This window comes from Salpingoeca rosetta (assembly GCF_000188695.1).
Source record: "Salpingoeca rosetta unplaced genomic scaffold supercont1.8, whole genome shotgun sequence".
Classification (NCBI taxonomy): domain Eukaryota; class Choanoflagellata; order Craspedida; family Salpingoecidae; genus Salpingoeca; species Salpingoeca rosetta.
Genome location: NW_004754926.1, coordinates 311,704 through 339,203, shown reverse-complemented (window position 1 = coordinate 339,203; position 27,500 = coordinate 311,704). Strand labels below are relative to the sequence as shown.

The 27,500-nt window shown below is 55.7% G+C and overlaps 6 protein-coding genes across 6 annotated transcripts in view; 3 read left to right on the top strand and 3 right to left on the bottom strand.

The window, feature by feature from the left end:
• Positions 1-2,030, bottom strand: part of PTSG_03534 (uncharacterized protein) — a 10,157-nt gene extending 8,127 nt beyond the window's left edge. Inside the window, exons 1-6 of the mRNA XM_004995209.1 lie at positions 1,831-2,030; positions 1,485-1,638; positions 1,076-1,279; positions 777-846; positions 476-574; positions 118-211 (exon numbers count right to left, since the gene is read on the bottom strand). Coding sequence (XP_004995266.1) covers positions 118-211; positions 476-574; positions 777-846; positions 1,076-1,279; positions 1,485-1,638; positions 1,831-1,964 — 755 coding nt within the window. The 5' untranslated portion in view covers positions 1,965-2,030. The remainder of the gene's footprint in view (positions 1-117; positions 212-475; positions 575-776; positions 847-1,075; positions 1,280-1,484; positions 1,639-1,830) is intronic.
• An 80-nt stretch (positions 2,031-2,110) lies between these two features.
• Positions 2,111-6,179, bottom strand: PTSG_03533 (uncharacterized protein). The gene is made up of 9 exons (XM_004995208.1): positions 5,945-6,179; positions 5,683-5,748; positions 5,317-5,426; positions 4,991-5,057; positions 4,708-4,797; positions 4,352-4,420; positions 3,081-3,175; positions 2,865-2,949; positions 2,111-2,501 (listed from the first exon to the last, which is right to left on the bottom strand). The coding sequence occupies exons 1-9, from the start codon at positions 5,975-5,977 to the stop codon at positions 2,439-2,441; spliced, it is 678 nt and encodes a 225-aa protein (XP_004995265.1). The 5' UTR covers positions 5,978-6,179; the 3' UTR covers positions 2,111-2,438.
• A 199-nt stretch (positions 6,180-6,378) lies between these two features.
• PTSG_03532 (serine/threonine protein kinase) lies at positions 6,379-10,474 on the top strand. The gene is made up of 3 exons (XM_004995207.1): positions 6,379-6,951; positions 7,397-7,600; positions 7,785-10,474. Exons 1-3 carry the CDS (start codon positions 6,480-6,482, stop codon positions 10,019-10,021), a joined length of 2,913 nt encoding a protein of 970 aa, XP_004995264.1. The 5' UTR covers positions 6,379-6,479; the 3' UTR covers positions 10,022-10,474.
• Positions 10,475-10,494: 20 nt separating this feature from the next.
• On the top strand, positions 10,495-20,627 carry PTSG_12036 (uncharacterized protein). The gene is made up of 15 exons (XM_004995206.1): positions 10,495-11,117; positions 11,445-11,570; positions 11,829-12,054; positions 12,248-12,390; positions 12,771-13,108; positions 13,315-13,411; positions 13,591-13,791; positions 14,051-14,245; positions 14,569-15,026; positions 15,373-15,460; positions 15,694-15,800; positions 16,019-16,079; positions 16,256-16,348; positions 16,589-16,651; positions 16,802-20,627. Exons 1-15 carry the CDS (start codon positions 10,962-10,964, stop codon positions 20,549-20,551), a joined length of 6,102 nt encoding a protein of 2,033 aa, XP_004995263.1. The 5' UTR covers positions 10,495-10,961; the 3' UTR covers positions 20,552-20,627.
• Positions 20,628-20,803: 176 nt separating this feature from the next.
• On the bottom strand, positions 20,804-23,301 carry PTSG_03529 (uncharacterized protein). Its single transcript, XM_004995205.1, has 7 exons — positions 23,133-23,301; positions 22,653-22,764; positions 22,290-22,442; positions 21,973-22,072; positions 21,683-21,774; positions 21,372-21,452; positions 20,804-21,196 (listed from the first exon to the last, which is right to left on the bottom strand). Exons 1-7 carry the CDS (start codon positions 23,294-23,296, stop codon positions 21,053-21,055), a joined length of 846 nt encoding a protein of 281 aa, XP_004995262.1. The 5' UTR covers positions 23,297-23,301; the 3' UTR covers positions 20,804-21,052.
• A 36-nt stretch (positions 23,302-23,337) lies between these two features.
• The window catches only part of PTSG_03528 (uncharacterized protein), a 5,571-nt gene continuing 1,408 nt past the window's right edge, over positions 23,338-27,500 (top strand). Inside the window, exons 1-15 of the mRNA XM_004995204.1 lie at positions 23,338-23,580; positions 23,751-23,815; positions 23,975-24,072; positions 24,268-24,319; positions 24,420-24,455; positions 24,698-24,727; positions 24,961-25,008; positions 25,172-25,227; positions 25,455-25,515; positions 25,710-25,802; positions 25,967-26,016; positions 26,343-26,505; positions 26,721-26,801; positions 27,084-27,150; positions 27,423-27,500. The exon at positions 27,423-27,500 is cut by the window's right edge and continues 1 nt beyond it. Of these exons, the coding sequence (XP_004995261.1) occupies positions 23,430-23,580; positions 23,751-23,815; positions 23,975-24,072; positions 24,268-24,319; positions 24,420-24,455; positions 24,698-24,727; positions 24,961-25,008; positions 25,172-25,227; positions 25,455-25,515; positions 25,710-25,802; positions 25,967-26,016; positions 26,343-26,505; positions 26,721-26,801; positions 27,084-27,150; positions 27,423-27,500 (1,129 nt within the window). The 5' untranslated portion in view covers positions 23,338-23,429. The remainder of the gene's footprint in view (positions 23,581-23,750; positions 23,816-23,974; positions 24,073-24,267; positions 24,320-24,419; positions 24,456-24,697; positions 24,728-24,960; positions 25,009-25,171; positions 25,228-25,454; positions 25,516-25,709; positions 25,803-25,966; positions 26,017-26,342; positions 26,506-26,720; positions 26,802-27,083; positions 27,151-27,422) is intronic.

Genomic DNA, 27,500 nt, shown 5'->3' with positions numbered 1-27,500 from the left:
CATCATGGAGGGCAGTAGCGATGCACTTGCCCAAGACGCAAGGCAACTGCCATCTTGAATGATCATCACACACACACGTGCACACACACACGCACACGCACGCACACACGCACGTACCGGTGTGCCATGCCAATGAAGATGTCACTGACGCCGAGCTCACTGCTGCGTCGAATCACCGTCTCCATCCCCGGAATGAACGACTCGCAGCCCTCTGCTCAGACACACGCAACAGCAGCAAGAGAAATGGTGGTGGCAGAAGTGGCAGCGGAATGGGAGTTAGAGGGTCATAGTGTACGGTTGCATGTGACTTTGCAACAGATCCAACGCGCAAGATCGATCGGCAGTACAAACGCCACACGCACACACGCACACACCACACACACGCACGCACGCACGCACGCACACATACACGTCCACATACACGTCCACATACACCACATGCAGCACACGAGTGTACGCGTCCACACAAACTCACCGATGCCGAATCGCTTGGACGAGGGGAAGTTGGCTCCCAGGAATGTTTCAAACAGATGCGTGTGCAGCAGGTCGTACAAGATCCCCCTGCGGTAAGTGCCTACACGCACGCATGCAAATGCATGTAGGTGTGTGGGAGGAGGGGCGTGAATGTATGCACATGGTTATGAATGGGTGGGTGTCAGGCATGCACAGAGTGAAGATGAGGCTGTGTTCAGTTGTGAGAACCAATATGTGCGCACGTGTATTCGCGCGCATGGATGCAACCACGAATACACACACACACGTGTGCACGGGTGCACCTGACATGACGAAGCGGTTCTCCATCTTGTCCATGATCCAGTTCTGTTGCTCCATGTTCAGATGCGTGAACTGGTGTGGTGGCCACGCAAGGTGCACACACATACACAAGCAACGCGATGAGCTGCACGGGTCACTTTTGCACGCAAACTCACACCAATACATATGCGCCACATGCATACTGTCCACAACCGCACACCCACAACAACCGCACACCCACAACAACCGCACACCACCACAACAGCATCCACAACCACATAACCGCAACCACAACCACAACCACCGCAAGTGCATGCCAGACCTGGCAGGACAGGGTGCCTGCGTAAGAGTTTGTGAGGTGCTCAAACAGCTCGTGGATCTTCCACATTGGCTTCCCTTCCACTTTTGCATGCAGCATGGGCATGGGCATGCTCTTGTCTGCGAGATCTGCCCGGAGGCCCAGCATCCCGCACAGCCAATTGCCCCTGACGGCTGCTGACGAGTCCCACGGGTAGCGCTCAATCAACTGCAGCATGCACGTCCACAGATGAAGAGAGCAGGGAGGTGGTGAGAACGCGATCCACAATGAACGCACGTGCGCAGGTGGGTTCCATGGCAACCTTTCCCTTACACCACACTGAATCGAGCATGCCCACATTCTCCTGAGATTAGAGATCGCAACGCACACACACACACACACACATACACACACACATACACACACATCGTACCCAGAGGAGCAGACTCTCGACCATGTCTGGCGAGGGTGGCTCGGCCAACCCTGGAGTCTCGTGCTGCCACACGCCTCGCTCCACACGCCCCAATGGATCCAGGGATGCCACCATGTGCCCGCGCTCGCGGTACCAGCCGATCATCTCCGCTATCCTGTTCAGCACACACGCCCAGCACCCCCCCCCAACATGTGAGCTGCTTCATGGGTGCTGGACAGCACGTACGCAGTTGCAGGTCGTGTTGGATGTCGATGCCATCACACACACACACACACACACACACACACACACACACACACACACACACACACACACACACACACACACACACACACACACACACAACCTGATGTTGTCATCGCCAGCGTTCTGGATGAGCCTGTGTACGGAGCGGTACTGTGCAGGGTGAACCCTCGGCAGCCGGCAGCGGTGTGCTGATCGCAGCAGCCGCGATGATCCCCGCCACACAGATTGCTGCATCAGCGTTGTTTGGTGTTGCACCACCGCGCAAACGGTTTTGTTTGTGTTTCGTTTTTGTGCGGCGCGTGAATGACGGTCTTGCTTTGAAGCACACAAACACCACCACCCATGACCACGACTGTTGTTGTTGTTGTTGTTGTTGTTGTTGTTGTTGTTGTTGTTGTTGTTGTTGTGTTTGGTTCACTGGCTGGAAGGAGAAAGGGGAGGGAATGTAACAAACATCCTGAGAGCCAACTGAGCGTCGACAGAAGCCAACCGAAAGGAAAAACTACAAGAGGACAAGCACGGCGATGGGACACGATACAAGATGGAAGGAACACACAGCAGCTGGATTATTGCACAAAGTACGAGAGCGAAGCACTGCGGTCCACGACAACGCAGTTCACAACCAGACAACCAACAACAGCAAAGAACACAGTCGGCAACAGACTAACAAACAAAAGAAACAGAGGGGAGGCGGAGAGAGTTATGCAGTTAGTCGAAGTGGGCACGGCTGGTTGACGCGCCAAAGAGCTTGTACCGGATGGCAGGCATCAACTGTTGGCAGCAGGCGCGATAAACAAGACAACAAAACAAGGACGTCCCGTGAGTCAAGGCAGCAGGTGTGAAGACTAGAGATGATGCACAACGTGACACATGCATGTGCTGTGTTGTGCTGTGTTGTGTTGTGTTGTGGTGAAGCACTGGAGGCCAGTCTCAGAGATCTTGGTGATAAATGTAGCTTCATGAACGTGGTAACCACGTCCGATCAAGAGTAGCAACGATTAAAAATTCGCATCACCGACTGCGAGTGCTTGGGTGTGCTGTGAAAGCCACAGCACACAAGGGGAACGAGAAAATACACACACGAGCGGAGGGAGCGTGTAACTTCAGGGCACTTTTGGGCAACATGGTGCTTACCCGGGACACGGCCATATCCATGCGCTTGTCGAGTGTGTTGGTGACCTTTGTGTTGCCTCGCACAGAGAGCTCGACGCCGCCACCGCTGCGCACAAACAAGGGCGTGGTGATGGTGGGTGGGTAAGAGTGTGTGTGTGTGTGTGAGTACATGCATGCGTGTGCATGTGGTGTACACAGTGCCAGCAGCAGTTTGCGTGAGAGGATATTGGCACGTACCAGTCATCGTTGAGGAAGTTCTTCTCGTTGACGTTGACGGTGCAGTCCAGCTTTGTCTTGCTCTTGAAGTCTGCAACAGCGTCGCTCAAGACCTCCTGTTAAGCGCACATACAGCACACAAGCACCAGGCATGTTCAGAGCAAAGACATTGTGAGCTTGCGATTGTAAGCTGGCGATGTGCTGATATGTCTGGTCGGTTGGGAGATGCGGGTGTGATGTTGACCGATGGTGCAAACCAGACCCAAAGACTCAGTGCATCGTATAAAAAAAAGAAGAATGAAGGAGGTAAGGGGATGAAACAGGGAGAGTGGAGCAGGGCTGGCAGTGGTGCGCGCTAGCAACGTGGACACGCGACCCAAAGAGTCTCAGAGATCTTGGTGATAATTGTAGCTTCATGAACGTGGTAACCACGTCCGATCAAGAGTAGCAACGATTAAAAATTCGCATCACCGACTCACAGCCAGCAGTCCATAATGCAGGAGCACAAGAGGAACACAACACAAAAAGAGAACGAATCACAAAGGGATAGGGAGGACAGAGGGAAAAAATAGTTGGGGGCGGAGTGAAAGGGGGTACACGGAGCGCGCACGTTTGTGCATGAACGTCAAGGAGCATGTCATGTTTGGAAAGAGTCTCAGAGATCTTGGTGATAAATGTAGCTTCATGAACGTGGTAACCACGTCCGATCAAGAGTAGCAACGATTAAATATTCGCATCACCGACTCAATCACAACAGCAACGGAAGAGTGGAGGAAGAGAAACCATGCTGAGGCAACTGTGCCTTAAGGGCTAGGTTCGGTAACAGACGAGTCTCAGAGATCTTGGTGATAAATGTAGCTTCATGAACGTGGTAACCACGTCCGATCAAGAGTAGCAACGATTAAATATTCGCATCACCGACTCAATCACAACAGCAACGGAAGAGTGGAGGAAGAGAAACCATGCTGAGGCAACTGTGCCTTAAGGGCTAGGTTCGGTAACAGACGAGTCTCAGAGATCTTGGTGATAAATGTAGCTTCATGAACGTGGTAACCACGTCCGATCAAGAGTAGCAACGATTAAAAATTCGCATCACCGACTCGAGGGAAAAAGAGGAGGGATAAGGAGTGCGGGGGAAGGGAGGAGCAAGGGGGGGGTAAAGCTAAAGGTTTGCAAAAGGCGAGAGCGGGGGAGAGGGAGCTTGGTTGCTCACGATTTGGGTCTTGGGAAGTGCTCTGAGAATGCGGTGCATGCGGGTGTGGGAACAGCCGAGAAGAAACTTAGACACACACCTTGACGAGGGCCACGTCCTTCTTGCGACACATCAGGTCAACCTGTGTTTCCAACAGGCTGCACAGGCCCTACATAGAACACAGCAACAAAGTAATAAGAGTTGCAGAGAGGCCGGTGCACCCGTGCATGTGTTGTGTGTGTGTGCATTGATTGTGAGCGGTCTGTTATCATACAAGTGGGCGAGTGAGATAACGGCAGCGACACAGCGACACAGCGACACACGCAGAGGAGCGAGCGAGCTGATGACAAGCCTTCCCTTCACTTGCAGACGGACCATGGGGTTACGCCTCGCATCACACACCACACTGCATCAAGCACCGGCACAAAATAGGTGGGTCATCAGAGCAGTGGCTACCTGTGTGATGAGGTCGCGAAGCAGCTTGGAGTACTTCTTCTTGTTACCGGCCAGCTTCTTCACCTCCTCCTTGGCATCTGACACAATGTGCTAGGAGAGGAAATGCACACATACACATCAACCAAGCGCACACAGAGCGTGAGGAGGACATGGAATGTCGTGCCGACTCCGCGGGCACACTGCGCAAGCATCGAGTGGCAGATGTTGCATGAGGCAGTCAACAAGTGGTGTGAAAACCAAAGGGTAAGTGCTGCAGCAACAGAAACAGCAGCAAGCGTCACACCTGAAGGTACTCGTCCTGTGCTTGCAGAACCTTCACACGCGCTGCGTTCAGCTTGTTTGAGTATGCACTGTGTGTGGGTGGCAAACGGCAGTGTGAGCAAACACAAACGGAGGAGGAAGTTGCAAAGAGGTGCGAGTGCGCCGCGAGGAACAGGGACTTGCGTAGCGGAGGTGCACAGCAGTGTGCGCGACGGCACGCAAGAGCGCAAGGCGGTGGTGCTCGACAGGCAACCCCAAATGATGCAAAGCAAAAGCGTGAAGGGTTGCATCGACACAGGTTGGATGGGGTGCACATGCCATCATTGCAGGGACGGGCATGGGACTCACATGCGCTTCTGGGTTTCCATGCCCTTCTCCCTGCGCTCATACATGGCGACGATTTTCCTCTCCTCATCCTTGACCATTCGTGCCACCTCGCGGTCAAACTCTTCCTTGGCCTGCACGAAACAAAGCGAAGCAGGAAGGCAAACGAGCGCAGCAGAGTCGGTGAATGCGTGCAACCACACAACATTGGGGGTCGTGGGCCAGATATATTGAGGTACAAAAAAAAGGAAGCAACAACAGCACGCATGCACACACATGCACACACATGCACACACATGCACGCATGCTGTTGTCTCGCACACACACGCGCGCATGCACAAATGCACACATGCGCATGCACACATGCTGTCGTCTCGCATCAGCGCATACCTTGACTTTGATTTCTGTAACCTTCTCGTCTGCCTCGCTCTCGATAAACTTGATCATGTGAGCAATCTGCCGACAAGACACAGGCAGCCACAGGCATGTGCGATGCAGTGTGGGTGTCGGTTAGCGAGTGAATGTTAGCACAAGCAAAAGCGTGTGATCACACCCACTGACACATCACACAGGAAGGTGAGAGCCGCACAAGCCGGCATGCGTTGGACACGCACAAAGCAGGCACAAAGCAAGCACACAGCACGCCACGCACCTGCTGCTCAATCTGCTCCTGGTTCAGGCTCATAGTGGCGGTGTGAGGGGGTGCGCTTTGCTTGCTTGGGGGTGATATGAGGGAGAGAGTTGGAGATGGTGTATGGAGGGGTGTGTGGATATGGTGGGGTGCAGCGGCTGCTGTGTGTTGTGTGCCACGTTTGTTGTGGTGTGTGGTGCAGGGTGCAGCAAACGAGGAATCGCTAACAGCGTCGCAAACTTTCGGTTCTGGAGAAATGCTGACACGCTGGAGAAAAATGCTGACGGTTGAAGCGCAGCCAACCACCCAGCACGTTCAACGCTTTCTCTTCTTCTTCCTTCGAGACGCAAGAGGACTTTGTCCTTGACGTCATCGCGGGAGAAATTTGTTACAACACCACCACATTCTTGCTTAACGCGGGCCCAAAGGAAAAAGAAAAGGCGTGCGTCGGAGCAAGCAAGGCTCACTCTCGTTGGCAGAACGCAGCAGCATACCACCACGCACAGAAGAACAGAGGTACGGCAAGAAGAAGAGGCGTGGCACGCGATCAGCGAAGATGCCGATGCTGAACAAGCCCACGGGGTGGTCTGTGGGGATGGCCACGGAGTACATTGCTCTGCTTGAGCGATACCGGGAGACCGTGGTTCGGCTGGACATTGCCGCCAAGAGGTTCGTCCCAGAGATCAGGACACACATGCACGCGGAACCTGACGGCGTGCCTTCCCGCGAGCTCCTCAAGAAGGTTTTTAAGGTGTTCACGAATGACAGAAAGCAGCTTTCGCGCGTGAACACATGGCAAGACCTCAGTCGGTTCTTCTGCAAGAAACTCGACACCGTCCGCTGTCGATTTGAGTATCTCAACGATGCCGCAGATGCTGTCCTGAACCAGCTTAGCAACGCAGCGAGCTTGGACGACCCGGCATCGCTCAGCGCATACGCCACCTCCATCACCAAGCTGCAGGCATCCGTGCGGCGAGTCAGAGACGCAAAGCGACGGCTCCTCACCCAAAACCATCGCCACCAGCAAGGTACACGACGAACGCACACACACACACACCCATCAAACGCACGCACACCCATCAAACGCACGCACACCCATCAAACGCACGCATATGCACATGCCCACATATGCACACATGCACACATACACACATACACACCCACCGTCGTTGTTCTAAGGGCCTTCCTGCCCTATCGAATGCACCGTTTTGCCTTTCTTTGTCGTGGCCGCGAAACGCCGCTTGCTGGTTGTCGAACCAGGCAGACGCCTCTGCAACCTTGGCACGCGCGCCCTACTTAACTCTCCCCCCCCCTTCATTTTCCTAACCTACATTGCGTGTGCTTGTGTGCTCGAGTTCCTGGGCCTACATCGGCGATGGCTGATAAGGTTGTTGAGGTTTTATCCGTTGTCTCACACTAGCATTTGTGCGTGCACATATGGCACACACACACACACGACGCATACACATACAGCTTTGGTTCCACAACTCGAGTTCAATGACGATGCATGCGACAACACCGAGCGCCTTCACGTGTACAGCATCTGCGCAACAACACCACTTCCTGCGTATCTGCTCGGAAGCTGCCAACCACTTGCAAGGCGTCTCGCCGAAGTGAGCGACAACCATGCAGAAGAGCCGCAAGAAGAAGCAGAGGAGACCATGGGCTCAGTACAAGGTCAGAGAGAGAGTGAGAGTGTGTGTGTGTATGCGTACGCGTGGGTGTGCGTGCGTGCCCTCTCGCGTTCTGCATATCTTGAATTGGGGATCTAGCCTAAGCACTTGAAGCTTACATCTCGTAATTATTGCCTGTCCCACCCCCACCCCCAAACACATACACATACACGCACGAACATGGACAGGGGTAGCGCCAGCGACGACATTCAATGAAATCAAGCACGTTGGGCAACGCGAAGCGACGACACGCGGGTTCGCATGGCACGAGGACCTGAAGCTTGTGAACCCAGACGAGCATCGACACAGCTGTACTACGTCAATCACCATCGGCATCAGCGCCCACGACACAAGAAGCGAGGGCAACAGCATGCCGGCGTCGACACTTGCGCCCCGCCCACCACCAACCAGCGACTGCGTGTGCGAGGATAAGATCACCGACAAAGACACCGGCAGCAACACCACGGGCACGCGTGAGCCGCCAGCACGGCAGCCGGGCGACCCAGGCTGGATCTTTGTTGTGGGCAAGCGTCTGCGGGAAGACGAGGACCGCGGGCAGGCGCTGAACGGCCTAGCAGATGCTGCAGCCGTTGCCCTGCACCACAACACACCCGGTGGCAACTGGGCCAAGCTGCAAGGCCACGTGTTTGCATTTGGTCTGCTGCAGCACGGGGACGAAGTTGGTGTCTGCGCGTTTGCGCTCGGCGAGCGCACGAGCGACCGCGCATCGTACCCGCGCGTGTATCGCCGCGACCTCTTCATCGGCCCTCACGCCGCATGCCAGGAAGTCATCGCAGCCGTGCTGGACGAGGGCTTCCCGCTGCTCACACGCACGTACGAGCACGCGCTTGGCTGGCGCAAGCACGCAGACATCAAGCCCGAAGCGCTGTGTTTCATCAAGGAGTGCAGCGTGCGCGTCGCGGACGGGCACGTGCACAGCGACATTACGCTGTTTGACGGCGGCACCACCACCTGGCGGCAGTACAGCCGCACCGCAGAGCGCGTGTGGAAGGCGTGGAGGATCGTGCACGCGCCAGAGCACCAGCTCAAGGTGCCGGAGGGCATGCATGGCGCCCAGCGCGGGCGCTCGCCACTGGGCAGGCTGCGAGACTTCAGCCCGGCACGGGAGGACGCAGCGCGCAGCGCGTGCAGCTCCAGAACATCGTCGCCGTCTGTGCGGTGCATGCGGCGGGCATCGGTCATGTCCACGTTCTCGTGCACATCCACCATGTCCACGACCTCCAACGAGGGCGCAGAGGTGTCCCCGCCGCCGCCGCCGCCGCTCGCATCGTCGCAGGGCTGTGACGGCGACAGTGGCAGGATGCAGCGGTGCGGGAGTGTGGACATTGACATCCACGTGACCGAGCCCAAGGCAACGAGCCCGCTCGTTCCTCGGCGGTACAGGCAAGACAGCGAGCCTATCCACGCCGGCAGCCACTCCACAGGCGCCAAACGCAGCATCACGAGCGCCAACGGTGTCGATAGCGAGGACGGCAGCGGCGATGATGGCGATGGTGACGCTGCAACGGCTGCACGGCGCATTGCAGCAGAGGACGAGGAAACGGCGGGCGAGCAACGCGACGGAGCAGCACAGGCGGAGAAGCCCGGGGCAAAGGGGAGCGAGGGTGGTGGCGATAGCGGCGAGGAGGTGGAGGCCAATGCCGATGCCGATGCCGATGCCGATGCGGAGTCTCCTAGCGGAGAGAAGCTGACAGAGGCGTGGACGGACCGCAGCGGGCGCTTCTCCGTGGCCAAGATAGTGCGCGGCGGCAGGCACGTTGGCTTTGCCACCACGTATCTCGGGAGCGCGACCGGGGTGAGCACGCGGGAGCAGTTGCTGGATGTTGCGCGCCAGCTGCTGCGGCTGTCCCTGCGCGGGCTTGTCCACGGCGACGTGCGCAACGCCAACATTGTCATGGCCGGGATGCGCAACGCGTACCTGATTGACTTTGAGACGGTGCGGCACGAAGGGGACCCGTTTCCCTCCAGCCTGGACACGGAGCTGGCTGAGCGGCACCCGCAGCTGGTTGGCCGGCGCGTTGGCTACACGGGCATGACTGGCACCACGCCGGTGCGCTCGCTCAGCAGCACCAACTCCACGTCCACCACCAGCTTGACGGCGTCAATGAAGCCAGGGCCAAGCGACGCCAACGCCGGCTGCGGCCAGACTGCGGGTCGCAGCAGCCTGCAGGTGTACAGCACGGCGCAGGACTGGTTCTCACTCATCATGGCCTTTGCCATTTACACGGGCCGCGACTTTGTGGAGCGCTTTGGGCGCGGGCGGCGGGTGCTCAAGGACTTCCTCGACGACGTGATCCACAAGCACGAGCTGCTGGTTGCTTCGCCGCACGCGCGCTACACCACGAGCGATCTGGCCACCATCAGGCGCATCCGCGAGCAAATCAGCCTGGAGTCATGGCCCTGAGACGGTGAGGCGGCGAGGCCCAGAGAGGCGAAAGGGTTTGGAGGGACGGGGGCATGGAAGACTTGAGTGAGCACTGCATGAGTGGCGTCAGCGGTAGCGATGATGGTCTGATGGTGATGGTGATGGTGTTGGGGATGGTGTTGGGGAGGTGTGTGGTATGCACGGTGATGTGAGGCCAGAGAGACATTGTTGTGGACATGCGAGTTGCCTGCTCGTGTTACCACCACACGAGCACACGACTTGGAGGGATATCGAACCGTTTTGCTTTCGAGGCTGGTGTGTGGGTGTGGGTGTGTGTGTGGGTGAGTGTGTGTGTGTGTGTGGGTGTGTGTGTGCTTGTTGGTGCTGATATCGAACCTTCCTTCTTTGCTTCTGCCTTTTTTTTTTTTTTTTTGGTCTCACTTGTTCGTTGACAGTGCCAGTTGCGTTGTGCGATGATTGTTTAAAGACTTGAAGTGATTTTCTAATTTCAACGAAATTTTTCGGTGCACCGAACCGATTTTCGCTGACAAAACAGCGCCAACGAGCACACAACAACCAGCAGATCGCCGTTAACAGGTTAACAGGCAGCATTGGTTGCGGCTCGTTGGGGAGTTGGTGAGTGTGCGAGCGAGGAGCACACGAACAAGCGGAACAGCGTGGGTGCACGGGAAGAAGGGAAGATAGCGGGGCTCGTTTGGCTGGCTGGGAAGATAACACACCCTGCCGCTCGCATACAAGCTCAACAACAAGCAGCAGCAGAAGCCCTGCTCGGTGCTGGGTTGGACACGGGCCACTGGCACTGCAACACAACAACAAAGAAGCCACCAAACCAAGTCCGTGTGAAGGCAAGCAAGCAAGCAAGCAAGCAGCAGCAGCACGCCTGTCGCACAGAGGAACCCAGTGGGAACGTCCAGCAGCTGCTGAACGGCAAGCTCGCGACCGCTAGGAGGGAGAGACGATGGAGTCGCAAGGAAGCCAGTTGTGGCAGCAGGAGGTGCTGGAGCTGCCGGCCGTGTTTCGAGGGTCTCTCATCGTGAACGGCCGCACTTCCGCTGCTGTACGCATGCAAGCGGGTCTCAAGGCAATCACAGCCAGCAAGCGCGGCAAGCGAGGGGTATGTTTTGTGCGGGTGTTTTATCTGTGTGTGTGTGTGTGTGCATGTATGTGTGCATGTATGTGTACATGCGTGCTGAGTGTTGCGTGTTTGCATGCGAGAGTTAGTGCATGTATGTGCATGTGCGTGCGTGGGCGCGTACATGCACGCAATCGTGTATGTGTGTGCATGTGTGTGTATGTACGTGTACTTGTGTGCACGAGCACGTGTGTTATGTGTGTGTATGCGTGTCCATGTGCATGATGGGTTGAGTTGTGCTGCTTCTCACGCAACATGCCTTGTACTTGCGATGTGTACATTCCTGGTGTGTTGTTGCGCGCAATTCAGGTGCTCTGCGGTGTGGATGATGAAGGCGTGTACGCACGTGACCCGCAACAGGCCACCGCACCGCCACTCTTCAGCTGCAACTTTCCCTCCATGGAGCGCATCTCCATCTTCAGCTCACACAACACGGTACACAGACACATGTTGCTGCCTCTGCGCAAGTGTGAATGTATGTGCATGTGTGAATGTGTCCTTTTACTGCTGGCCTGTTGGCTGCACTGGCTTGGTGGGGACCCTCGCTCCTTTCGTATGCACACACACACACACATAACAGCAGTCACGCCTTCTTCTTCTGTACGTGCTGGGAACTTTATTGGATTGATTTTCACACTCTCACACCCTGAACCCCCCCCCTTACCTCCTCCTTCTCTTGCCGCTGTCGTGCAGTTGTGCGTGGTGCTGAAGAAGGAGGGCGAGTCAAGCACCATGTATGGGTTTGAGTTTCAGGACGCATATGAAGCACAGGCGTTCCTGAAGGAAGCGCTCAACAAGAAGAACATCAAGGAGTGGGAAATCAAGCAGCGGGAGAAGATGGAGCGAAAGATCCTTCGGAAAAAGAGCAACAGCCTCTCCCCGCAACGCGTCCGCAAAGACATTGCCGCTTCACGATCAGGTTGGCAACTGTCATTGTGCAGAGCCAGCCAGAGTGCAGGCTTAATGGTCGTTGTTGTGTTATTGTGGTACTTTGCACACCTTGAGAGTGGCAAGCTGTGCTATGGCCCCCCTCCCCAGACCAAACTACCACCACCAATACTCATGACGTATGCGTGTCATTTGTGTGCGCCTCGTGCTGTTGTGTGTTTCAGCTGCGGCATTGGCAAGCGGAGCAGCAGGTGCAGACACACGACAGCTGCTGATGCGGCTGAGTCAGGCGCACATTGACATGCTGCTTGCTGCCATCTCATCGCAGCCCATGACCGTAATCACCAGCGCGAAGGCCCTCCTCAAGGTGCGTGCGTGCACATATATGTTCATGTGTGTGTGTGCGTGTGTGCATGCGTGTGTGCGTGTGTGCATGCGTGCGTGCGTTGCACCGAAGGAGATGGGCAAACACGCGGGTGTTTGCAGGGACGTGTGTTCATGTTTCACCGGCTCGCTACACTTTACAATGCACTCAACAACTGTCACGCACACACTCACACACACTCACACACTCACACACTCACACATGCACATACATGTACACCCGCACACAAAAACACAAAACACACACACACACACAAACACAAACACAAACAAACACAAACACACACACACACGCACACACATGCACACACACGCTATTGTTCCCCACTCCCTCCCTCCACACGCACACGCCGCACGCGCCAGGTTGTGCAAGACGCGTGTGATGCAACACCAGCGCGCTACTCGGCAGCAATAGCCCCGCTGAGGCACGAGTTCTCGAAGATTGTGGAATACGTGCCGCAGGGCATGGCAGACGCGGAGCAGCGCGAACACGTGCTCAAGGAGATGGCCAGCACATCCGCACGCCTGATGGACGCCGTGAAAGGAATGCTGAGTCAGCACTCCAGCGCGCAGGCGGCGGCGTCGTCGCCAAAGGGGCTGCCGCCACCACCCAACATCGAGGATGTGGTGCGCAGGGGCAGCGTCTCATCTGCATCGGAAACGCTCTACAGGCACATGAGTTGGACCAGCAGAGCATCAGGGTGAGCGCGCACGAACCACGCGGGTGGTTTGTGCGAGAGTGAAGTTTGCGCGCGTCTGTGTTGTGTGTGTAGTGTCGTGTGTGTGTTTAAAGTCGATGCGTGTGAAGTTTGCATCATACCCACAATAGTTGTGCGCCTCACATTATCGGCTGCGTGTGCATGTGCTTGTATGTGTGTTTGTGCTTGCCTGTGTATGTGTTGTTCAGGCCGGGCAGCCGTGAGAACCTGTTGCTGGCCACTGGCATCTCCCTTGATGTTCAATCGTTTGATGAACTTGCAGAAGAGGCACTTCGCGTCTGTCACGTAAGCCCATCTACATCTACGTCTACATGTGTGTGTGTGTGTGTGTGGTGGGTGGGGGGGGGGGGTTGGTCTCCTTTTATTGCATGCTTTGCGAGATGATTTCTCATGTTCTCATGCGCTCTCTGTTTGTTGTTGTGTGTTTGTCGTACATGCCCGTCCTCTCCTTGCGTGTTTTACAGGTGCTTGCAAGCAAACACTCGCCAGCGAAGGATGCAGAGGCGCTGTCACGTATTGTGGAGAAGAAGTGCAAGCAGTGGCTCAAATTTGCGTTTCCGTGGGTGTCACACGCAGAGCCACGCAATGCTCGCCTCGTTGCATCACAATCTTCCACGTCTGAAAACACGAGTGCTGCCTCCAGCGGCATTCCCACATCGCCCCTGGTGCGTGTTGTGTGCAGATGTCTGCTTATATGTGCATGTGTGTATGTGTGCATGTGTGCATGTGTGTATGTATGTGCGCGCACATGCGTGTATGTGCATATGTGGGTACATGTGTAAAGTGCAAGGGCGTGTGCATTACGCTTACATCTGTGATGCACACCAAAGGACCGCCCCTCTCGCTCACACGCCACCTGTTCGACACGCAAAACACACACACACACACACACAAAACACAACACGCAAACACACAAATGCACAGGCTGTGTTCTTGCTGTGCTACCGCATGGCGTATGACCCAGAAGCACTGCTTGATCTGCTGGTGCGAATGGCGATGCTGCCGCCAATTGAGCCGCGACAAACACACATGTCCGCGGACGCAACCGGCGCAGCACTCTCGCGTGCATCCACAGCATCGACGCCGGCTTTCGTGGACAACACCGTTCACGTGCTTGAGGTGCGCACATATGCGATGTGTCACTTGTTTGTGTTAAGGTACATTTGTGTGGCGTGGGTGCGGGTGTGTTGTGTGAATGTGTATGTTTCTATGCTGGTGTTATGTGAGGGCGTGGTGGTGGAAATTGTTTTGAATACCAATCTTGCTGCCATTTGTTGACCAAGCGTCGCTCACTAAAACCATCCTTCAACTACAACACACAAACACACACACACACACACAAACACACACACACACACACACACACACACACACACACACACACACAAACACACACACACACACAAACACACACAAACGCACTCATTCGCTATGGCGAACAGCTGTTGTTGCACTGGGTGGTTGCATATTGGGTTGACTTTGAGGAGCGCCCCGAGTACGTGGCTGCACTGCACCGCACCATCGAAGACCTGCACTGTGACACGACGCATGCCTGGCTGAGGGATGAGGTGCTTGCCGCTGTTGAGTACCAGCAGGCACACGGCCTCCCCAAGCCCGTGTTGCACGCGCAGAAACAGGGCGTCGGCCCAACACCAGGCATCGTGCTGCAGATTCCGCCACACACGCTGGCGGAGCAGATGGCGTTGTACGACTATGACCTGTTTAAACGCGTGCATCCGCGCGAATACATTGAGCAAGCGTTTTCAGGCAGCAAGCAGGACCTCAACGCCACTGCGCCAAACCTTCACTTGCTCATTCTGCGTTTCGAGGACGAAGGACAGTGGGTTGCTGCTGAAATTGTCCAGCACAAGACGCGCAAGGAACAAGCCACCATGATTGCGTAAGCGTGGATGGCAGTTGCTTGCTTGCTTGCTTGAGTACATGTCTGTGCGAGTGTGTATTTCTGGAGACATCGTGTTGTGCTTTGTGGACGTGCGGCTGGTGATGGTGCGCGCGCGTATGATGTGTGTGTGTGTGTGTGCGTGCGCGCACGTGTGTGCTGCTTCTTACAATATTCTTCGTGTGCGCATGGTTGCCTGTTTACGCACACACACATGACACGCGGCCACGCCTTTTCAACTTGTGCTGTGTCTACCCAATCCGTCAACAATGTCCTCACCAATGTCGATTGCCTGCTGCTGTTGTTGCGATGATGGTGGTGGTGGTGGTGGTGGTATTTACTGCAGGAAATTTCTACGGGTGGCAGAGGAAAGCTTGAAGCTGCACAACTACTTTTCCTTCTTCGCCATCATGGGGGCGCTGGCGTGTCGCGAGGTATGTCGCGCGTTGCGTGTACTTCTGGTTGAGCACCAAGCACAAGTTCCATGAAATGACTCAACATCATGCAACGAGACACACCGCATCACGGGGCGCGCACAAATGTATACACAAGCACTATGACGCAACACTTGCAACACAGACACACACACATACGAACACGTGTGTGTGTGCACCAACGCTTTAACTCACTTACGCAATGCTCTTGCATCTCTGTGGCGTGGTATCAGGTTTCGACGCTGAAGCGGGCGTGGCGCAACTTGCCGGACAAGTACAAGCGCTTGCACGCATCTTTGGACCGCCTTACTGACACTAGCAGAAACATGAAGGCATACAGGTTGGTGGTGGTGGTTGGGGGAGGAGTAGCAGGGAAGGAGTGCAGCTTGGCGCAACATAATATTGTGAAATGGGGCTGCTTGACAAAGCATGCAGTGTATGTGTGTGTGTGTGTCTTGCGTGACCGAGTGCGTGCGCAGCTAACAGGGGGAAGGGGTGCCACTCTGCGCGTGCAGGCATAGCTCACCTGAAATTGTTTTGTTTCATCTCATGTAACAGGGATGCTTGGAGAAATGCGGGCCACAAACCAAAACTGCCGTTTCTTCCGCTTCACTTGAAGGTGAGATAGAGGTCATGGCACCAGTATTGCGGCGTCTTCTTTGCGCAACAGAATGCATGCATGCATGCATGTGCTACGGCCTCAGGTTTCCTCACGCGGCGTTCACACACACACACACACACACACACACACACACACACACGTGTACGTACATGTGCACACAATGCGATCGTTAGGATTTGCTGTTTGCGAAGGAGGCGTGGTCCGCAAGCGAACGGCCGTGGAAAGAAGCGCTTGAATCGTGGCAGCTCGTCGCCAAGATCATCAGGGTATGTACGCACGCACTCGCACACCTTTTCACACAGACACACAGACACACAAACACACACACAACACACACACGCACGCACTCGCACACCTTTTCACACGCTCACAAGCACACACACACACACACGCATACACACACGCATGTAAACGCACATGTACACGTATGCTTACAAACGCCAGCACGAACACGCCAACTAATTTGGACATGTCTTGCGGGACATTTGCATGCTTGCGCTTGACAGGAACTGATGATGTGGCATCCGTACAAGATGCACTGCGATTACGGCCTCCAGTCATACCTGAGGGTGAGTCACAATCACTCGCAACCGTTCCTTGGACATTCACACACATGCACACATGCACACAAACAAGCGAACGTGCGCATGCAAGGGCACACACTTGCTCACATGAGCGCAATATCCTCCCTCCCCAAACGCCTACCTATGCTTGCGCAGGTGTCTGTGCTGCGACGTGAGCCAGATTCGCTGCCATCGGCTGTTGTGCGCCGCCAGTCTGTGCTCTCGTCCCCGCCACGCAGCGGCCGTCCCGAGCGCTCGCCATCGTGGCGACCCCAGCGCCCGCCAATCGCCGGGAGCGTCAGCACGCACGCGAGCGAGTACGACGTGCGGGGTGGGAAGGCACCGTTGTCAGCAGCAACTGCAGCAGCAGCAGGCAGAGGAGGAGGAGAAGAAGAAGGTGGAGGAGGAGGAATGGAACAGAGGGGTGAGACGGCGTCATGCCCAAGCAGTACAGGCACCACCGATGATGATGCGGCCGCCACAGCAACCACTCCCAACAGCAGCCGCCACCCTTACAACAGCAATAGCAACAGTAACAACAACAAGCAACACTCCTCGGTGGCAGGCAGTGAAAGGGGAACACCTGCTGCGCTCAACACGGCCGCACTCGCAGACACGCCAACAAGTGGCGGTGATGCAACTCTCCGACCCGTCTCCACACCCGAGGAGAACACCACCACCACCACCACCAACAACAACAACAACAACAACACCGCCAACAACAACACAACGGAGGAAGCTGTGGCAGCGGCGGCAGTACAAAAGGGCGACAGCAGTGTTGATGGCACTCGTGAGGAGCAGCCTCAACATGCCAATGTTGGTGATGCTCATAGTGATGATGGCAGTCAGGTTGTGTCTTCAGAGCCACAGCAGCACCCGCTGAAGGGAAGACCCCATGCCCAAGCACGCACAGCGGCGAAAGGAGGCGACGCGGAAGAGCAAGAAGGTGAACAGGAGCGTGTTGAAGAATTTCAGTCTTACCGGCAGCAGGGAGGTGATGCTGCTGTGCAGGATGCACCGCACACGCCCGTCGGCGCCGCCACTCTCGCTCGAGCACATGCTGCGTCAGCAGTGGCAACAACACCACTCAAGACCATTGTGGAGGAGAGCCTTCCATATCACATCCCAAGCAGCCCATCCCTCATTGCGCTCATGCAGAAGGCAAATCGAACATCACCTGTGCGAATGAGCGCACAGCGGCGGCGCCAGTTTGCACTCGCCACACTCACGTCGCCTGCATCTGCGCGGGGTGCCCGCACGAAACGACGCATGCCGCGTGCACTGACAACGGTGGAGGAACGCGCACACGTGCACCGGCAGCACCAGCAGCACAAGTGCGGGCAGTCAACCTCTGCTCTGCGCAGGGATGATAGCGGCAACCGCATGATGTCTGTATCGATGCTTGCCACCACAACAACAGCCCGTGATGATATGAAGCAGAATAGCAGCGACGCCGATGGCTTTCACTGCCGGACAGAGCAAGGCGGCGTGGCTGCCAACCTGTCGCTCGATGAAGGGGAGCGCTCGTGGTTGTCGGGACTGCGAACAGCAAATGGACATCTGGGCGAGCATAACGCCTCCTTCAACACATCTGCACAGTCCATGAATGGGTCGTTTCTCGAGTCAGCGGTTGGTGGCGATGGCGGCAGTGCACGTGTGCAGGACAGCGGCCTTCGTATGGAGACTGAGGACCAGTTTGCGCAGCAGTGGCGCGACCTCTCACCAATCCGCGCTGTCGACGATGCAGACGATGATGGTGCTGATGGTAGTGGTGTTGGGTTTGGTAATTATGGAGGCGAACCACGCCTTGCGGTCACACGACCCACGCGCGGGCGACCGAACACATCACAGCGTGACGGTGACCAGGTCAATCACCACCACCACCACCACCATCTTGGGCGGCACCAGCAACAGCGGCAAGGTGTTCGGCGGCGTGGTGTGAGCGCAGATGACCAGGCGCGACTTCGACGGCAGCAGCGTGGACGACGCATCACACGCGAGGAGTTGCTCGGAATCCACGACAGCGACAACACCAACACCAACACCAACAGCAACGGCAAGAACACGGACAGAAGCAACAGTAGCAGCTGCAACGCCAATGCACGCTGTGATGCGCATGCCATCGCCAGCTACAATGATAGTGATGGCAAAGGCATGGGTGTGAAGCCGCGTCGACGCACGTCATCTGTTGGTGCGGACATTGAAGCCGTTCTGCGCCCGTGGCTTTGGCAGCAACAACAAGAACAAGAGCAAGGTGGCGGCGGCGGTGATTGGGAGGCACAACAGGACAGGCGTGGCAGACCGTGGATTCAGCAACGCGGGAAGGATCACATTCACGCGCAGAATCATCATTTCGGGGCAGAAAGTGGACCATCGCAGGTGTGTGAAGACGGCGGGCATGCAGATGATGCACTCGCTTCCACTGTTGCGCTGGCAGCGACACAGCTCGCGTCAACCAGTCCCCAGCGCCATGGTTACCAGGAGTCACACCACTACAGCCACCAACACCACCAACACCAGCACGACCGCGCGTGGTTGTCGTTGATGGCGTCACCGTTTCACACAGCACAGAAGTTGCGCAGCTCGGTGCTTGGTGCGCATTACGCAATGCTGTCCGCACAGCTGAAGGGGACGAGCGCCTGCGGTGGCCACGAGGAATGTGATGATGACGACAATGATGATGATGACGCTGATGGTGGTGGTGGCGACGATGTTGCTGGTGATGGTGACGCATCCAGTAATGCTCTTGGCGCGGACAACAACAGCACCGCATCAACCATCACTGCCAGCACGGCAGATGGCAGTGATGCTACGCCAACAGGCTTGGGTGCCAAGGATGCCAAGGATGCCGAAGGGGCACCCATCGATGCCGCCACGGTGACAGCAACAGCAGCAGTAGCAGCAGCAGCAACAGGCACAGTCACAGCAGGTACAGACACAATGACGTCAGCAGCAACTGTGCCTGCATGCAACATTTCTCGTGCGAATCCGCTGTCACCGCGGAGCCGCCGCCGCCTTCGCCTGATGCAACTTGTCGTGGAGGCGCGTGCCATGGTTGGCCAGAGCCCTGTTCGCCGCTCATCGCCATCCTCGCGTCGTGCGCGTGTGCGCGGCGCATCTGCCACACACCGGGCGTGCACCTGTGGTGCTGCTGATGGCGGAGATGGTCGTGCTCGTGTTGGTGCGCGTGCCTTGCACGTGGACGAGGCACGTCGATCCCTCTCCCTGCCGAGCGAGAGTGGTCAGGCGGCCGCCAAGGGCACGTGCACGTGCACATGTGCGCAGGCGCTGAGGCGGGGCGAACAGGCCGTTGCTGCAACGACGAGAGCATTCTCGCTCGCAGGTCGCAGCTCAACCCATCACCAGCAGCATCAAGGACACACGAACGGCCAACATGGAAGCAACGCAGCCTCGTATCACAGGGACGGTGGTGGTGGCCGTCATGGTGTCGATTCGCCGGCGTCGCCCTCAGCCTCGAGCGGACACTGTTCCCCCGCTACGGAGTGCGCGCTGCACGTGCCCGGTATGGGTGCAGGCAACAACGTCGTCGTCATCAACACGCACCACCAGCAGCAACAGGATCAGCACCGACATGATCATGCACCACAACAACCACGTGATGGGAGCGCGGTGCACGCAGAAGGGCCCACACGCCAGCTGCGGGGCAGTGACAGTGGTGCGAGCGTGAACACGTCCACAGACGTGAAAAAACGGCTGTCACAGTCGTCATCGTCGCAAGTGAACACGAGCACAGGATCGCACGCCAGTGGGCGGCACCCGAGCGATGGCACTGACAACAACGAGGACGATGAGGGTGCTGGCTGGTTTGATGAGAGCTTGGTTGAGTTTGGCGTGACGCGCGTCTCTGTTGAGGGCGATGTTGTCTCATATGAAACCGTCATTTGATGCCAGGGGATATGCGCGTGTGTGTTGTGTTGTGTTTGTGTTGTGTTGTGCTGTGTTTGTGTTGTGTTGTGTTGTGCTGTGTTTGTGTTGTGTTGTGTTGTGCTGTGTTTGTGTTGTGTTGTGTTGTGTTGTGTGAGGGAGGGACGGAGGAAGGAAGGGTGTGAATGTACATGCACGTAGTTGTTCGGTGCGTTGCGGTGCTTTTGGAGCAAGTAATTGGTTGTTCTGTTGTTCATAGATTTGGGTGGGTGTGTTTGTATGGACATGAGCGTGTTGTGGGGCACGTGGTGCGTAGTGCTACGGTTGTTTATATGAATAGTTGCAATGTACGATTACAAGATACAATTGCACAGTGTCGGCGTGTTTGAAGAACAAAGGCGATATGCGTGTGCGTGTGTGTGCGTGTGTAACAAACAAAACATTGAGATGAACACAAGGCAACGGAAAGTACAATGGAGGGGGAGGGGAGGGGGGAAGGAGTCCTGCCGCTCGCCTGCGTCGTCACAGTTCATCGTGCATGTCATGCGCATGTGTGCGTGTGTGTGCTGTTTCCATTCCCTCAAGTTCAAGGTGTTTCCGCCGCTCTCGTTCCGCCACAGCCAATCGCTCTGCAATCAGATGAAACCCTTTCGATTCTGCAAGCATCTGTGTATGCGTGCGTGTGTGCGTGCGTGTGCGTGTGTGCGTGCGTGTGTGTGTGTGTGTGTGTGTGTGTGTGTGCAAGATGAGCAAACCGTAGCCACAACAGGCCACACGCGTTAACAAGGTTGCACAGCATCACAAGTGCACGCCATTGCGACCACCGCCAGTTGTGCGGTACCTTCGGTGTCCGTCCCCTGCTGTCGATGAAGAGCGGATCTGCTCCGTGGCGAAGAAGAAAGTCAACCATATGCGCATGGCCCTATCGTGCGTGCGTGCGTGCGTGTGTGTGTAGTGTGTGTTTGGACGTTGGATGAGGGAAAGCTGGGGAGGAGAGCGGAACATAGACACACACACACACTTTTACACAGAGAGACGCGGCGAGGACAAGGGCAAAGAAAGTACACGAGCACACACTACAACTACGTGCGTGCACGAGCACACACATTCAGCACCACCAATTACGACTGCATGTGTGTGTCCATGGTTTACCCGGGCTGCCGCGACTTTGAGGGGCGTCCACTCGCCATCCTTTTCCGGTTCGTCCAATGCAATACCGAGCGATGCGAGATAAAGGAGCATATCTGTGCAGTGGTGGCGCAGTGGTCGTGAGGTTGTGGTGGCGCAGTGGTCGTGAGGTTGATGTTACGGTGGCTGCGTGCATGCGCGTGGCTGCATTTGGACAAACGCCACTGCTGGTGTGTTAATCCGTTGTTGGCGTATCTGTGGCTGGTGAGACAGTGGTGCCAAACATCCTTCTTGTGGTTCCCTTGTCAACTGACCGTATTCGTTCCAATACACAGCGCCCATCACGGCGTTCCAGCCGTTGTAGCATTTCGCGTGCGCGTCAGCGCCTTTCTCAATCAGATAGTCCAGCACATCCTTGCAGGGCACGCACGGCAGCGGTGGTGTGTATATGCCAAGGTGTTTGTTTGATGGGATTGTTGCACATACATGCGTCGACATCGATACATGCAGAGAGCGGGAGAGAGAGAGAGAGAGAGAGAGAGAGAGAGAGAGAGAGAGAGAGAGAGAGAGAGAGAGAGAGAGAGCACAGACATACACGCACATTAGCAGACCAATGACATACTGTGGTCACCTTGTGGCCGTGCCACGCTGCGACGATGGCAGGCGTGGAGCCGTCGCTGTGCCGCGTGTTCACATCCATGAGCAACACATTGACAAAGAACTTGCACACGTTCAGCGCACCCACAGAGGCAGCATGATGGAACGCCAGTTCCCCACTTCGGTCCTGCGGTGGCCGTCAACACATGCACGAGTGCGTGTGTATGTGTATGAATGTGCGTGCATGTGAACGTGTGTGTGCATGTGTGTGCAGAGGTATGGTTGTACGTGAGATAGAAAGCACTGTGTGTGATAGAAAGCACTGCCTGTGGAGTGTATGGTTTTGAACAATGTCGAAAGGAAAGGCATGAAGCAGCTGTTGTGCTGTGGAACACACCGCGTGTCCCTCTGGATCGAAGCCCAAGTCAATAGCGCGTTGCACGGCGCCAACGTCGTCCTTGGTGATCTCGTCAAACAGCTCCTCAACATCAAACGGCTGAAAGTCATCCCTGTTGCCGGTGGAGTGTGTAGCAGTGGAGCACATGTGTGTGTGTGTGTGTGTGTGTGTGTGTGTGTGTGTGTGTGTGTGTGTGCGCGCGCGCGTGGCCGACAGGTGAGCTACAACCAAAAAAACAAAAACAAGCAAACACGGCAAGTCAATGCAATGAACAGCGGCGGTGTTATCAAGCACACAGTGCAACAAGCACGAGCCGTTTGATACACCCACACACACACACAAACACACACAGACACGTGAATGCAAACCAAGGAACGCAAGCACAAACACACACTTCAAACAGCCGCACACAAACACATCATGTCACTCCATAAAATACACATCCATATCTCCGCATCAAAGCAGAGGACGGGTGCTCACTTCTGTTCTTGAACAACTGGAAGGCTTTCTGCATCGTCGATGAGGGAGGAGGCCACGTCGTCCGGGTCACGTGCAGCCACACGGCCATCCAGCACAACAAGGTGGCTAGCAGCCAGCCAAACAGCCGCCCACCACACACAACACCTCGCTGTCATCGCCGTCATCTTGGATGCTGAAAATCAACGAATGTTTTCTCATAATCTTCCGAAACCGTCACTGCCGGCAACAGCAATCGAAACTGGTCCTGCATCCTCGCTTGCTCGCTTGCAGTCGGACGGCATCGCTAACACCAGCACGATGGTGCAGGGACCGAAAGGGAAGAGGGGTGGGCCGGGCAAGAAGAAGAGGGCGCTGAAGGGCCCTGAGATGAGCGAGGAAGAGGTGGAACGTGAAATTGAAGCGCTGGAGGAGGAAGTGCGTCTGCTCCAACACAAGCTCTGTCAGCAAGGTGCGCGGGCATGTCTGCGTCGTTGTGCCTAGGGCTGTGCCTAGGGTTGTGCCGTTGACGTCGCTGCCTTGCCTCCCCCATCACACACACACACACACACACACACACACACACACACACACACGCTTATGCATGTGACTGTGCGTGTTTGTGGGACAATGAATTCACAGCTCAAGAGTCGCAGCAGTTGAGGTCGAAGAAGCAGGAGCACGCCGTTCACCGCTACATTCAAGGCGTACGGTGCCCCTTTTGCTGTCGTCGAAGACAAATGCTTCCTTGTTTTGTTGTGATGCGTGTGTATATGTGTGTGTGTGAGAGTGAATTTTAGTCGTGCAGGTGCCCACCTTGAGCAAGTCGCCTCATTGTGCACCTTTGTGTCGTGATCGCTATGCAGGCCGCGCAACATAAGATGCAGCACCACTTTGATCGGCTGGATGCGCTGGCAACAGTCATGGCTGATGTGTACAACGGGAAGCACCGCCTCCTTGAAGTGTAAGCGGCACTGTGTGTGCATTTTTGCTTGTGCTTGTGTATGTTGCTTGTGTGTGTGTGTATGTGTGTGTGCGTGTGTGTGTATGTGTGTTTGCAGCGGTCGGTTCACTCTGTCCAGTGTAGATTGCAAAGTGTCCCCTCCGTCCAGTCCCCTCATCCATGACGTTGCATTCCTTGCTCGCATCGTGCCATCAGGGAGAAGCAACGGCTGCTCATGGATGGATACGGCGCCGAAGGTGAATGCCAGGTGAGATTGACAGGTGCTGTCGTTGCGCCTTGACCCCCAAGCACTCACCGTATCGCTATCTCTCACACATGCGTGCGTGGTCGTCGTGGTGCGTTGTTAGAAGGAGCTCAGGAAACTTGTGCACAGCGACAAGCTGGTATGAACCATGAACACCTTCACACGCGTTTGCGGGGACATGTGAATTTGATGGTGTGTGCGTGTGTGTGTGTGTGTTTTGTGTGTTGTGTGTGTATGCGCTATGTGTGTGTGTGTGCTATGTGCATGCTATGTGTGCATGTGTTACGCGCACACGTGTGTTGCGTTGTGTGTGTGTCAGTTTCTTTGCCTTCAGTCGCATTGACATCAAAGCACGGCATCAAACACGATACATCCACGAAGGACTTGACTGTCGTTGACGCCCTGTATGAGGTGATGAAACAATTGCGTTTGTGATTGCACGCGACGTTTGAGTACGTGTGTGTGTGTGTGTGAAGGGATTCTAGATGCAATTGCTTGTGCGCCGTTGCTTGCTTTCCTTTCTCTCTTCTTTTGAAAGCTTGTCGTGCCTTCAAACACACATACACACACAGACACACACACACAGACTCACTCACCCACTCACATACGCACGTGCAATGTGACTTTTGTTTTGTTGCTGACAGAGACATTCATATCGAGACATTTCAGATGCGCTCCTGAGCATCACAGAGGTTGGACAGTTTTTGTTGTGTATGCGTGCGTGTGCGGTTGTGTGCGTGTGCTCATGCATCATGCTTGTGCGTGCGGTTGTGTACGTGTGCTCATGCTTGTGCGTGCGGTTGTGTGCGTGTGCTCATGTATCATGCTTGTGTGTGCGTGCGTGTACGACGATAGGAGATTGCGCGTGATGTTGAGAGCGACGGGCGACCAGCGAACACATCTCGCATCGAGTACGATCAATCATAATCATATCTTGCCATATGCCACGGTCACACAGTGACAGCAGCACTCCTCTATCCGCTGTTTTGCTTGCTAACAACTGCACAACCGCGCTCGTTTGTGTTTTTGTCTTGTGTGTGTTTTTGTCTTGTGTGTGTGTGTGTGTGTGTTGTCACCTACAAACCACCATCATCACCACCATCATCACCACCACCATCATCATCACCGTCACCACCAGCTGCCGCCGCGAGGATGATGCGCCCCCGAATTTGCTGACGGAGCTCGAGCAGCTCGTGCACGTGTGTAAACGGCCAGTGGTGAAGTTGGTGGTGGTGAATTCGCTGCACGTGCTTGTGTGTGGTGGATGACTGATGGCGCTGCTTGTTGTTTGCAACACACACACACACACACACGCTCTCTCTCTCTCACTTTCACACACACACACACACTTTCACACACACACATGCACGCACAAACCGGTGCGCGGTGTCAGGAGGAAGAGCGGAAATATGTGCTGTCGTCGCTGGAGATTGACAGCGCAAACCAGACGGCGCAGCAGCACGAGGACCAGTGCCAGCAGCACGCGGTGGGGAAGTGGATGGCGATCTTGGTGGTGGTGGTGGTGAATTGTGTTCTTCTGCTCTTCTTGTGATATGATGCCCTTTCGAGAACCACTTGTTCCTCATAAACACGCACACACACACACACAACACAACACACACACACCAACACCAACTCCTTTGTGGACAGAATGCGATTGAACTGCAACTCGGAGACACGCGCGCAGACGATGCGTTACGGTGAGCGCACAGAGACCCTGTCGACGCGTGTATGCTTGCGCTTGCGTGTTGGGTGTGTGTGTTGGGTGTGTGTTTCGGTGTTGGGTGTGTGTGCGTGCGTGTTGGGTGTGTGTTTGGGTGTTGGTTGTGGTGATGCCGACTATGGAATAGAGGCGAAGTGGATGGAAGCAGATGCTACTTGACACACAGACACACACATACACACACGTACATACACACACACACAAGCACATACACACACGCGCGCGCGCACGCAAGCACCTGTCCTCCTTCGTCCCTCTCTCACCGACTCATGCCTACCTCGCTACATACCCGCACCATGCCAGGGAGTACGTGCAGGCGATGGGCGATGCTGCTGCTGTTGAGGCGGAGAGGAAGGCCCTGGAGGTGTCCATATCTGATGCCACCAGCGTCGTGAACACACGCGCACGACAGCGCGACGCCGCCGCGACGAAGACGAAACAGCTGCACTCCTTCGAGGATGACATGGTGATGCCAGCGGTGGCGGTGATGGCAGTGGTGGTGGTTGTGATGGTGGTGGAGAGTGACAGATGTGTGTGTGTGTGTGAATTTGTGTGCACGGGCGGGGGTTTGCTGTGGTTGTTGCTTGCGTTGGTTTGACACAGTGTATCCAAGTTCACGTTGCCGTCACCAATCACCAATCACCAATCACCAATCACCACGATCCTTTATCGTCGCATCAGCGAGTGCTGAGTTCAGATCTTGTGCGGATATCGCGTCAAGTCGAGCAGTTGCGCGTGCACACACACAAACAACTCGACAGCGTGAGTGCATCGTGATGCTGCTGAGACACGACAAGAACGAGAGACATGGAAAAGACCATATGTTCAACTGTGTTTGCGTTGCGTTGCGTTGCGTTGCGTTGCGTTGTGTTGCGTTGGTTGCTTGTCTGGTTGTGTGTCTGAGTTGCGCTTGTATGCATGCTGATTGCGTGTGCAGTCAGATCAGAACCGCACGTGCTCTTCTTGTTCACATGTGCCCATCACCACCACCACCATCATCACCACCATCGCCTCCACCACCACTATCACCTCGCCTGCCGTCAGCTTCGGCGCGGAGAACTCGGCGACGTGGAGCAGCGTGTTGAGACGATGCAGCACCACACGGACGCAGGTGCCAACCAACACAACACGCACCCACTTGTACAACCAACACAACACGCACACACTTGTACAACCAACACAACACGCACCCACTTGTACAACCAACACAACACGCACACACTTGTACAACCAACACGCACACACGTGTGCAAGCAGGGTGGTGGTGTCTCACCTCTGTCACTGCATGGTTATCATCGTTCATTCGCCTCACGTGCACACCCCTGCCACCATTCTCATCGCCACCCACCCCTCCTCCCCCTGGCCGCATTTCTCGATGATCAGATGCGATGCAAGAGGAGGTGCAGCTTGTTTCTCGCCTCCCACTCTCCGCCCTGACCATCGCACATGACGACAGCCTAC

Bases quoted from the DNA above. Each gene is read 5' to 3' on its own strand.
- PTSG_03533 (XM_004995208.1), bottom strand. From the start codon at position 5,977: ATGAGCCTGAACCAGGAGCAGATTGAGCAGCAG. The intron at 5,427-5,682 runs GTATGCGCTGAT...TGTTTCGTGCAG, and splicing joins TTACAGAAATCAAAGTCAAG to GCCAAGGAAGAGTTTGACCG. The intron at 5,058-5,316 runs GTGAGTCCCATG...ACCCACACACAG, and splicing joins ATGGAAACCCAGAAGCGCAT to TGCATACTCAAACAAGCTGA.
- PTSG_03532 (XM_004995207.1), top strand. From the start codon at position 6,480: ATGCCGATGCTGAACAAGCCCACGGGGTGGTCTGTGGGGATGGCCACG. The intron at 6,952-7,396 runs GTACACGACGAA...ATACACATACAG, and splicing joins AAACCATCGCCACCAGCAAG to CTTTGGTTCCACAACTCGAG. The intron at 7,601-7,784 runs GTCAGAGAGAGA...GAACATGGACAG, and splicing joins GACCATGGGCTCAGTACAAG to GGGTAGCGCCAGCGACGACA.
- PTSG_12036 (XM_004995206.1), top strand. From the start codon at position 10,962: ATGGAGTCGCAAGGAAGCCAGTTGTGGCAGCAGGAGGTGCTGGAGCTG. The intron at 11,571-11,828 runs GTACACAGACAC...GCTGTCGTGCAG, and splicing joins TCTTCAGCTCACACAACACG to TTGTGCGTGGTGCTGAAGAA. The intron at 15,461-15,693 runs GTATGTCGCGCG...GCGTGGTATCAG, and splicing joins GGGCGCTGGCGTGTCGCGAG to GTTTCGACGCTGAAGCGGGC.
- PTSG_03529 (XM_004995205.1), bottom strand. From the start codon at position 23,296: ATGACGGCGATGACAGCGAGGTGTTGTGTGTGGTGGGCGGCTGTTTGG. The intron at 21,775-21,972 runs GTCAGTTGACAA...ACCACTGCACAG, and splicing joins TGTGTATTGGAACGAATACG to ATATGCTCCTTTATCTCGCA. The intron at 21,453-21,682 runs GTAAACCATGGA...CACGCACGATAG, and splicing joins TCAAAGTCGCGGCAGCCCGG to GGCCATGCGCATATGGTTGA.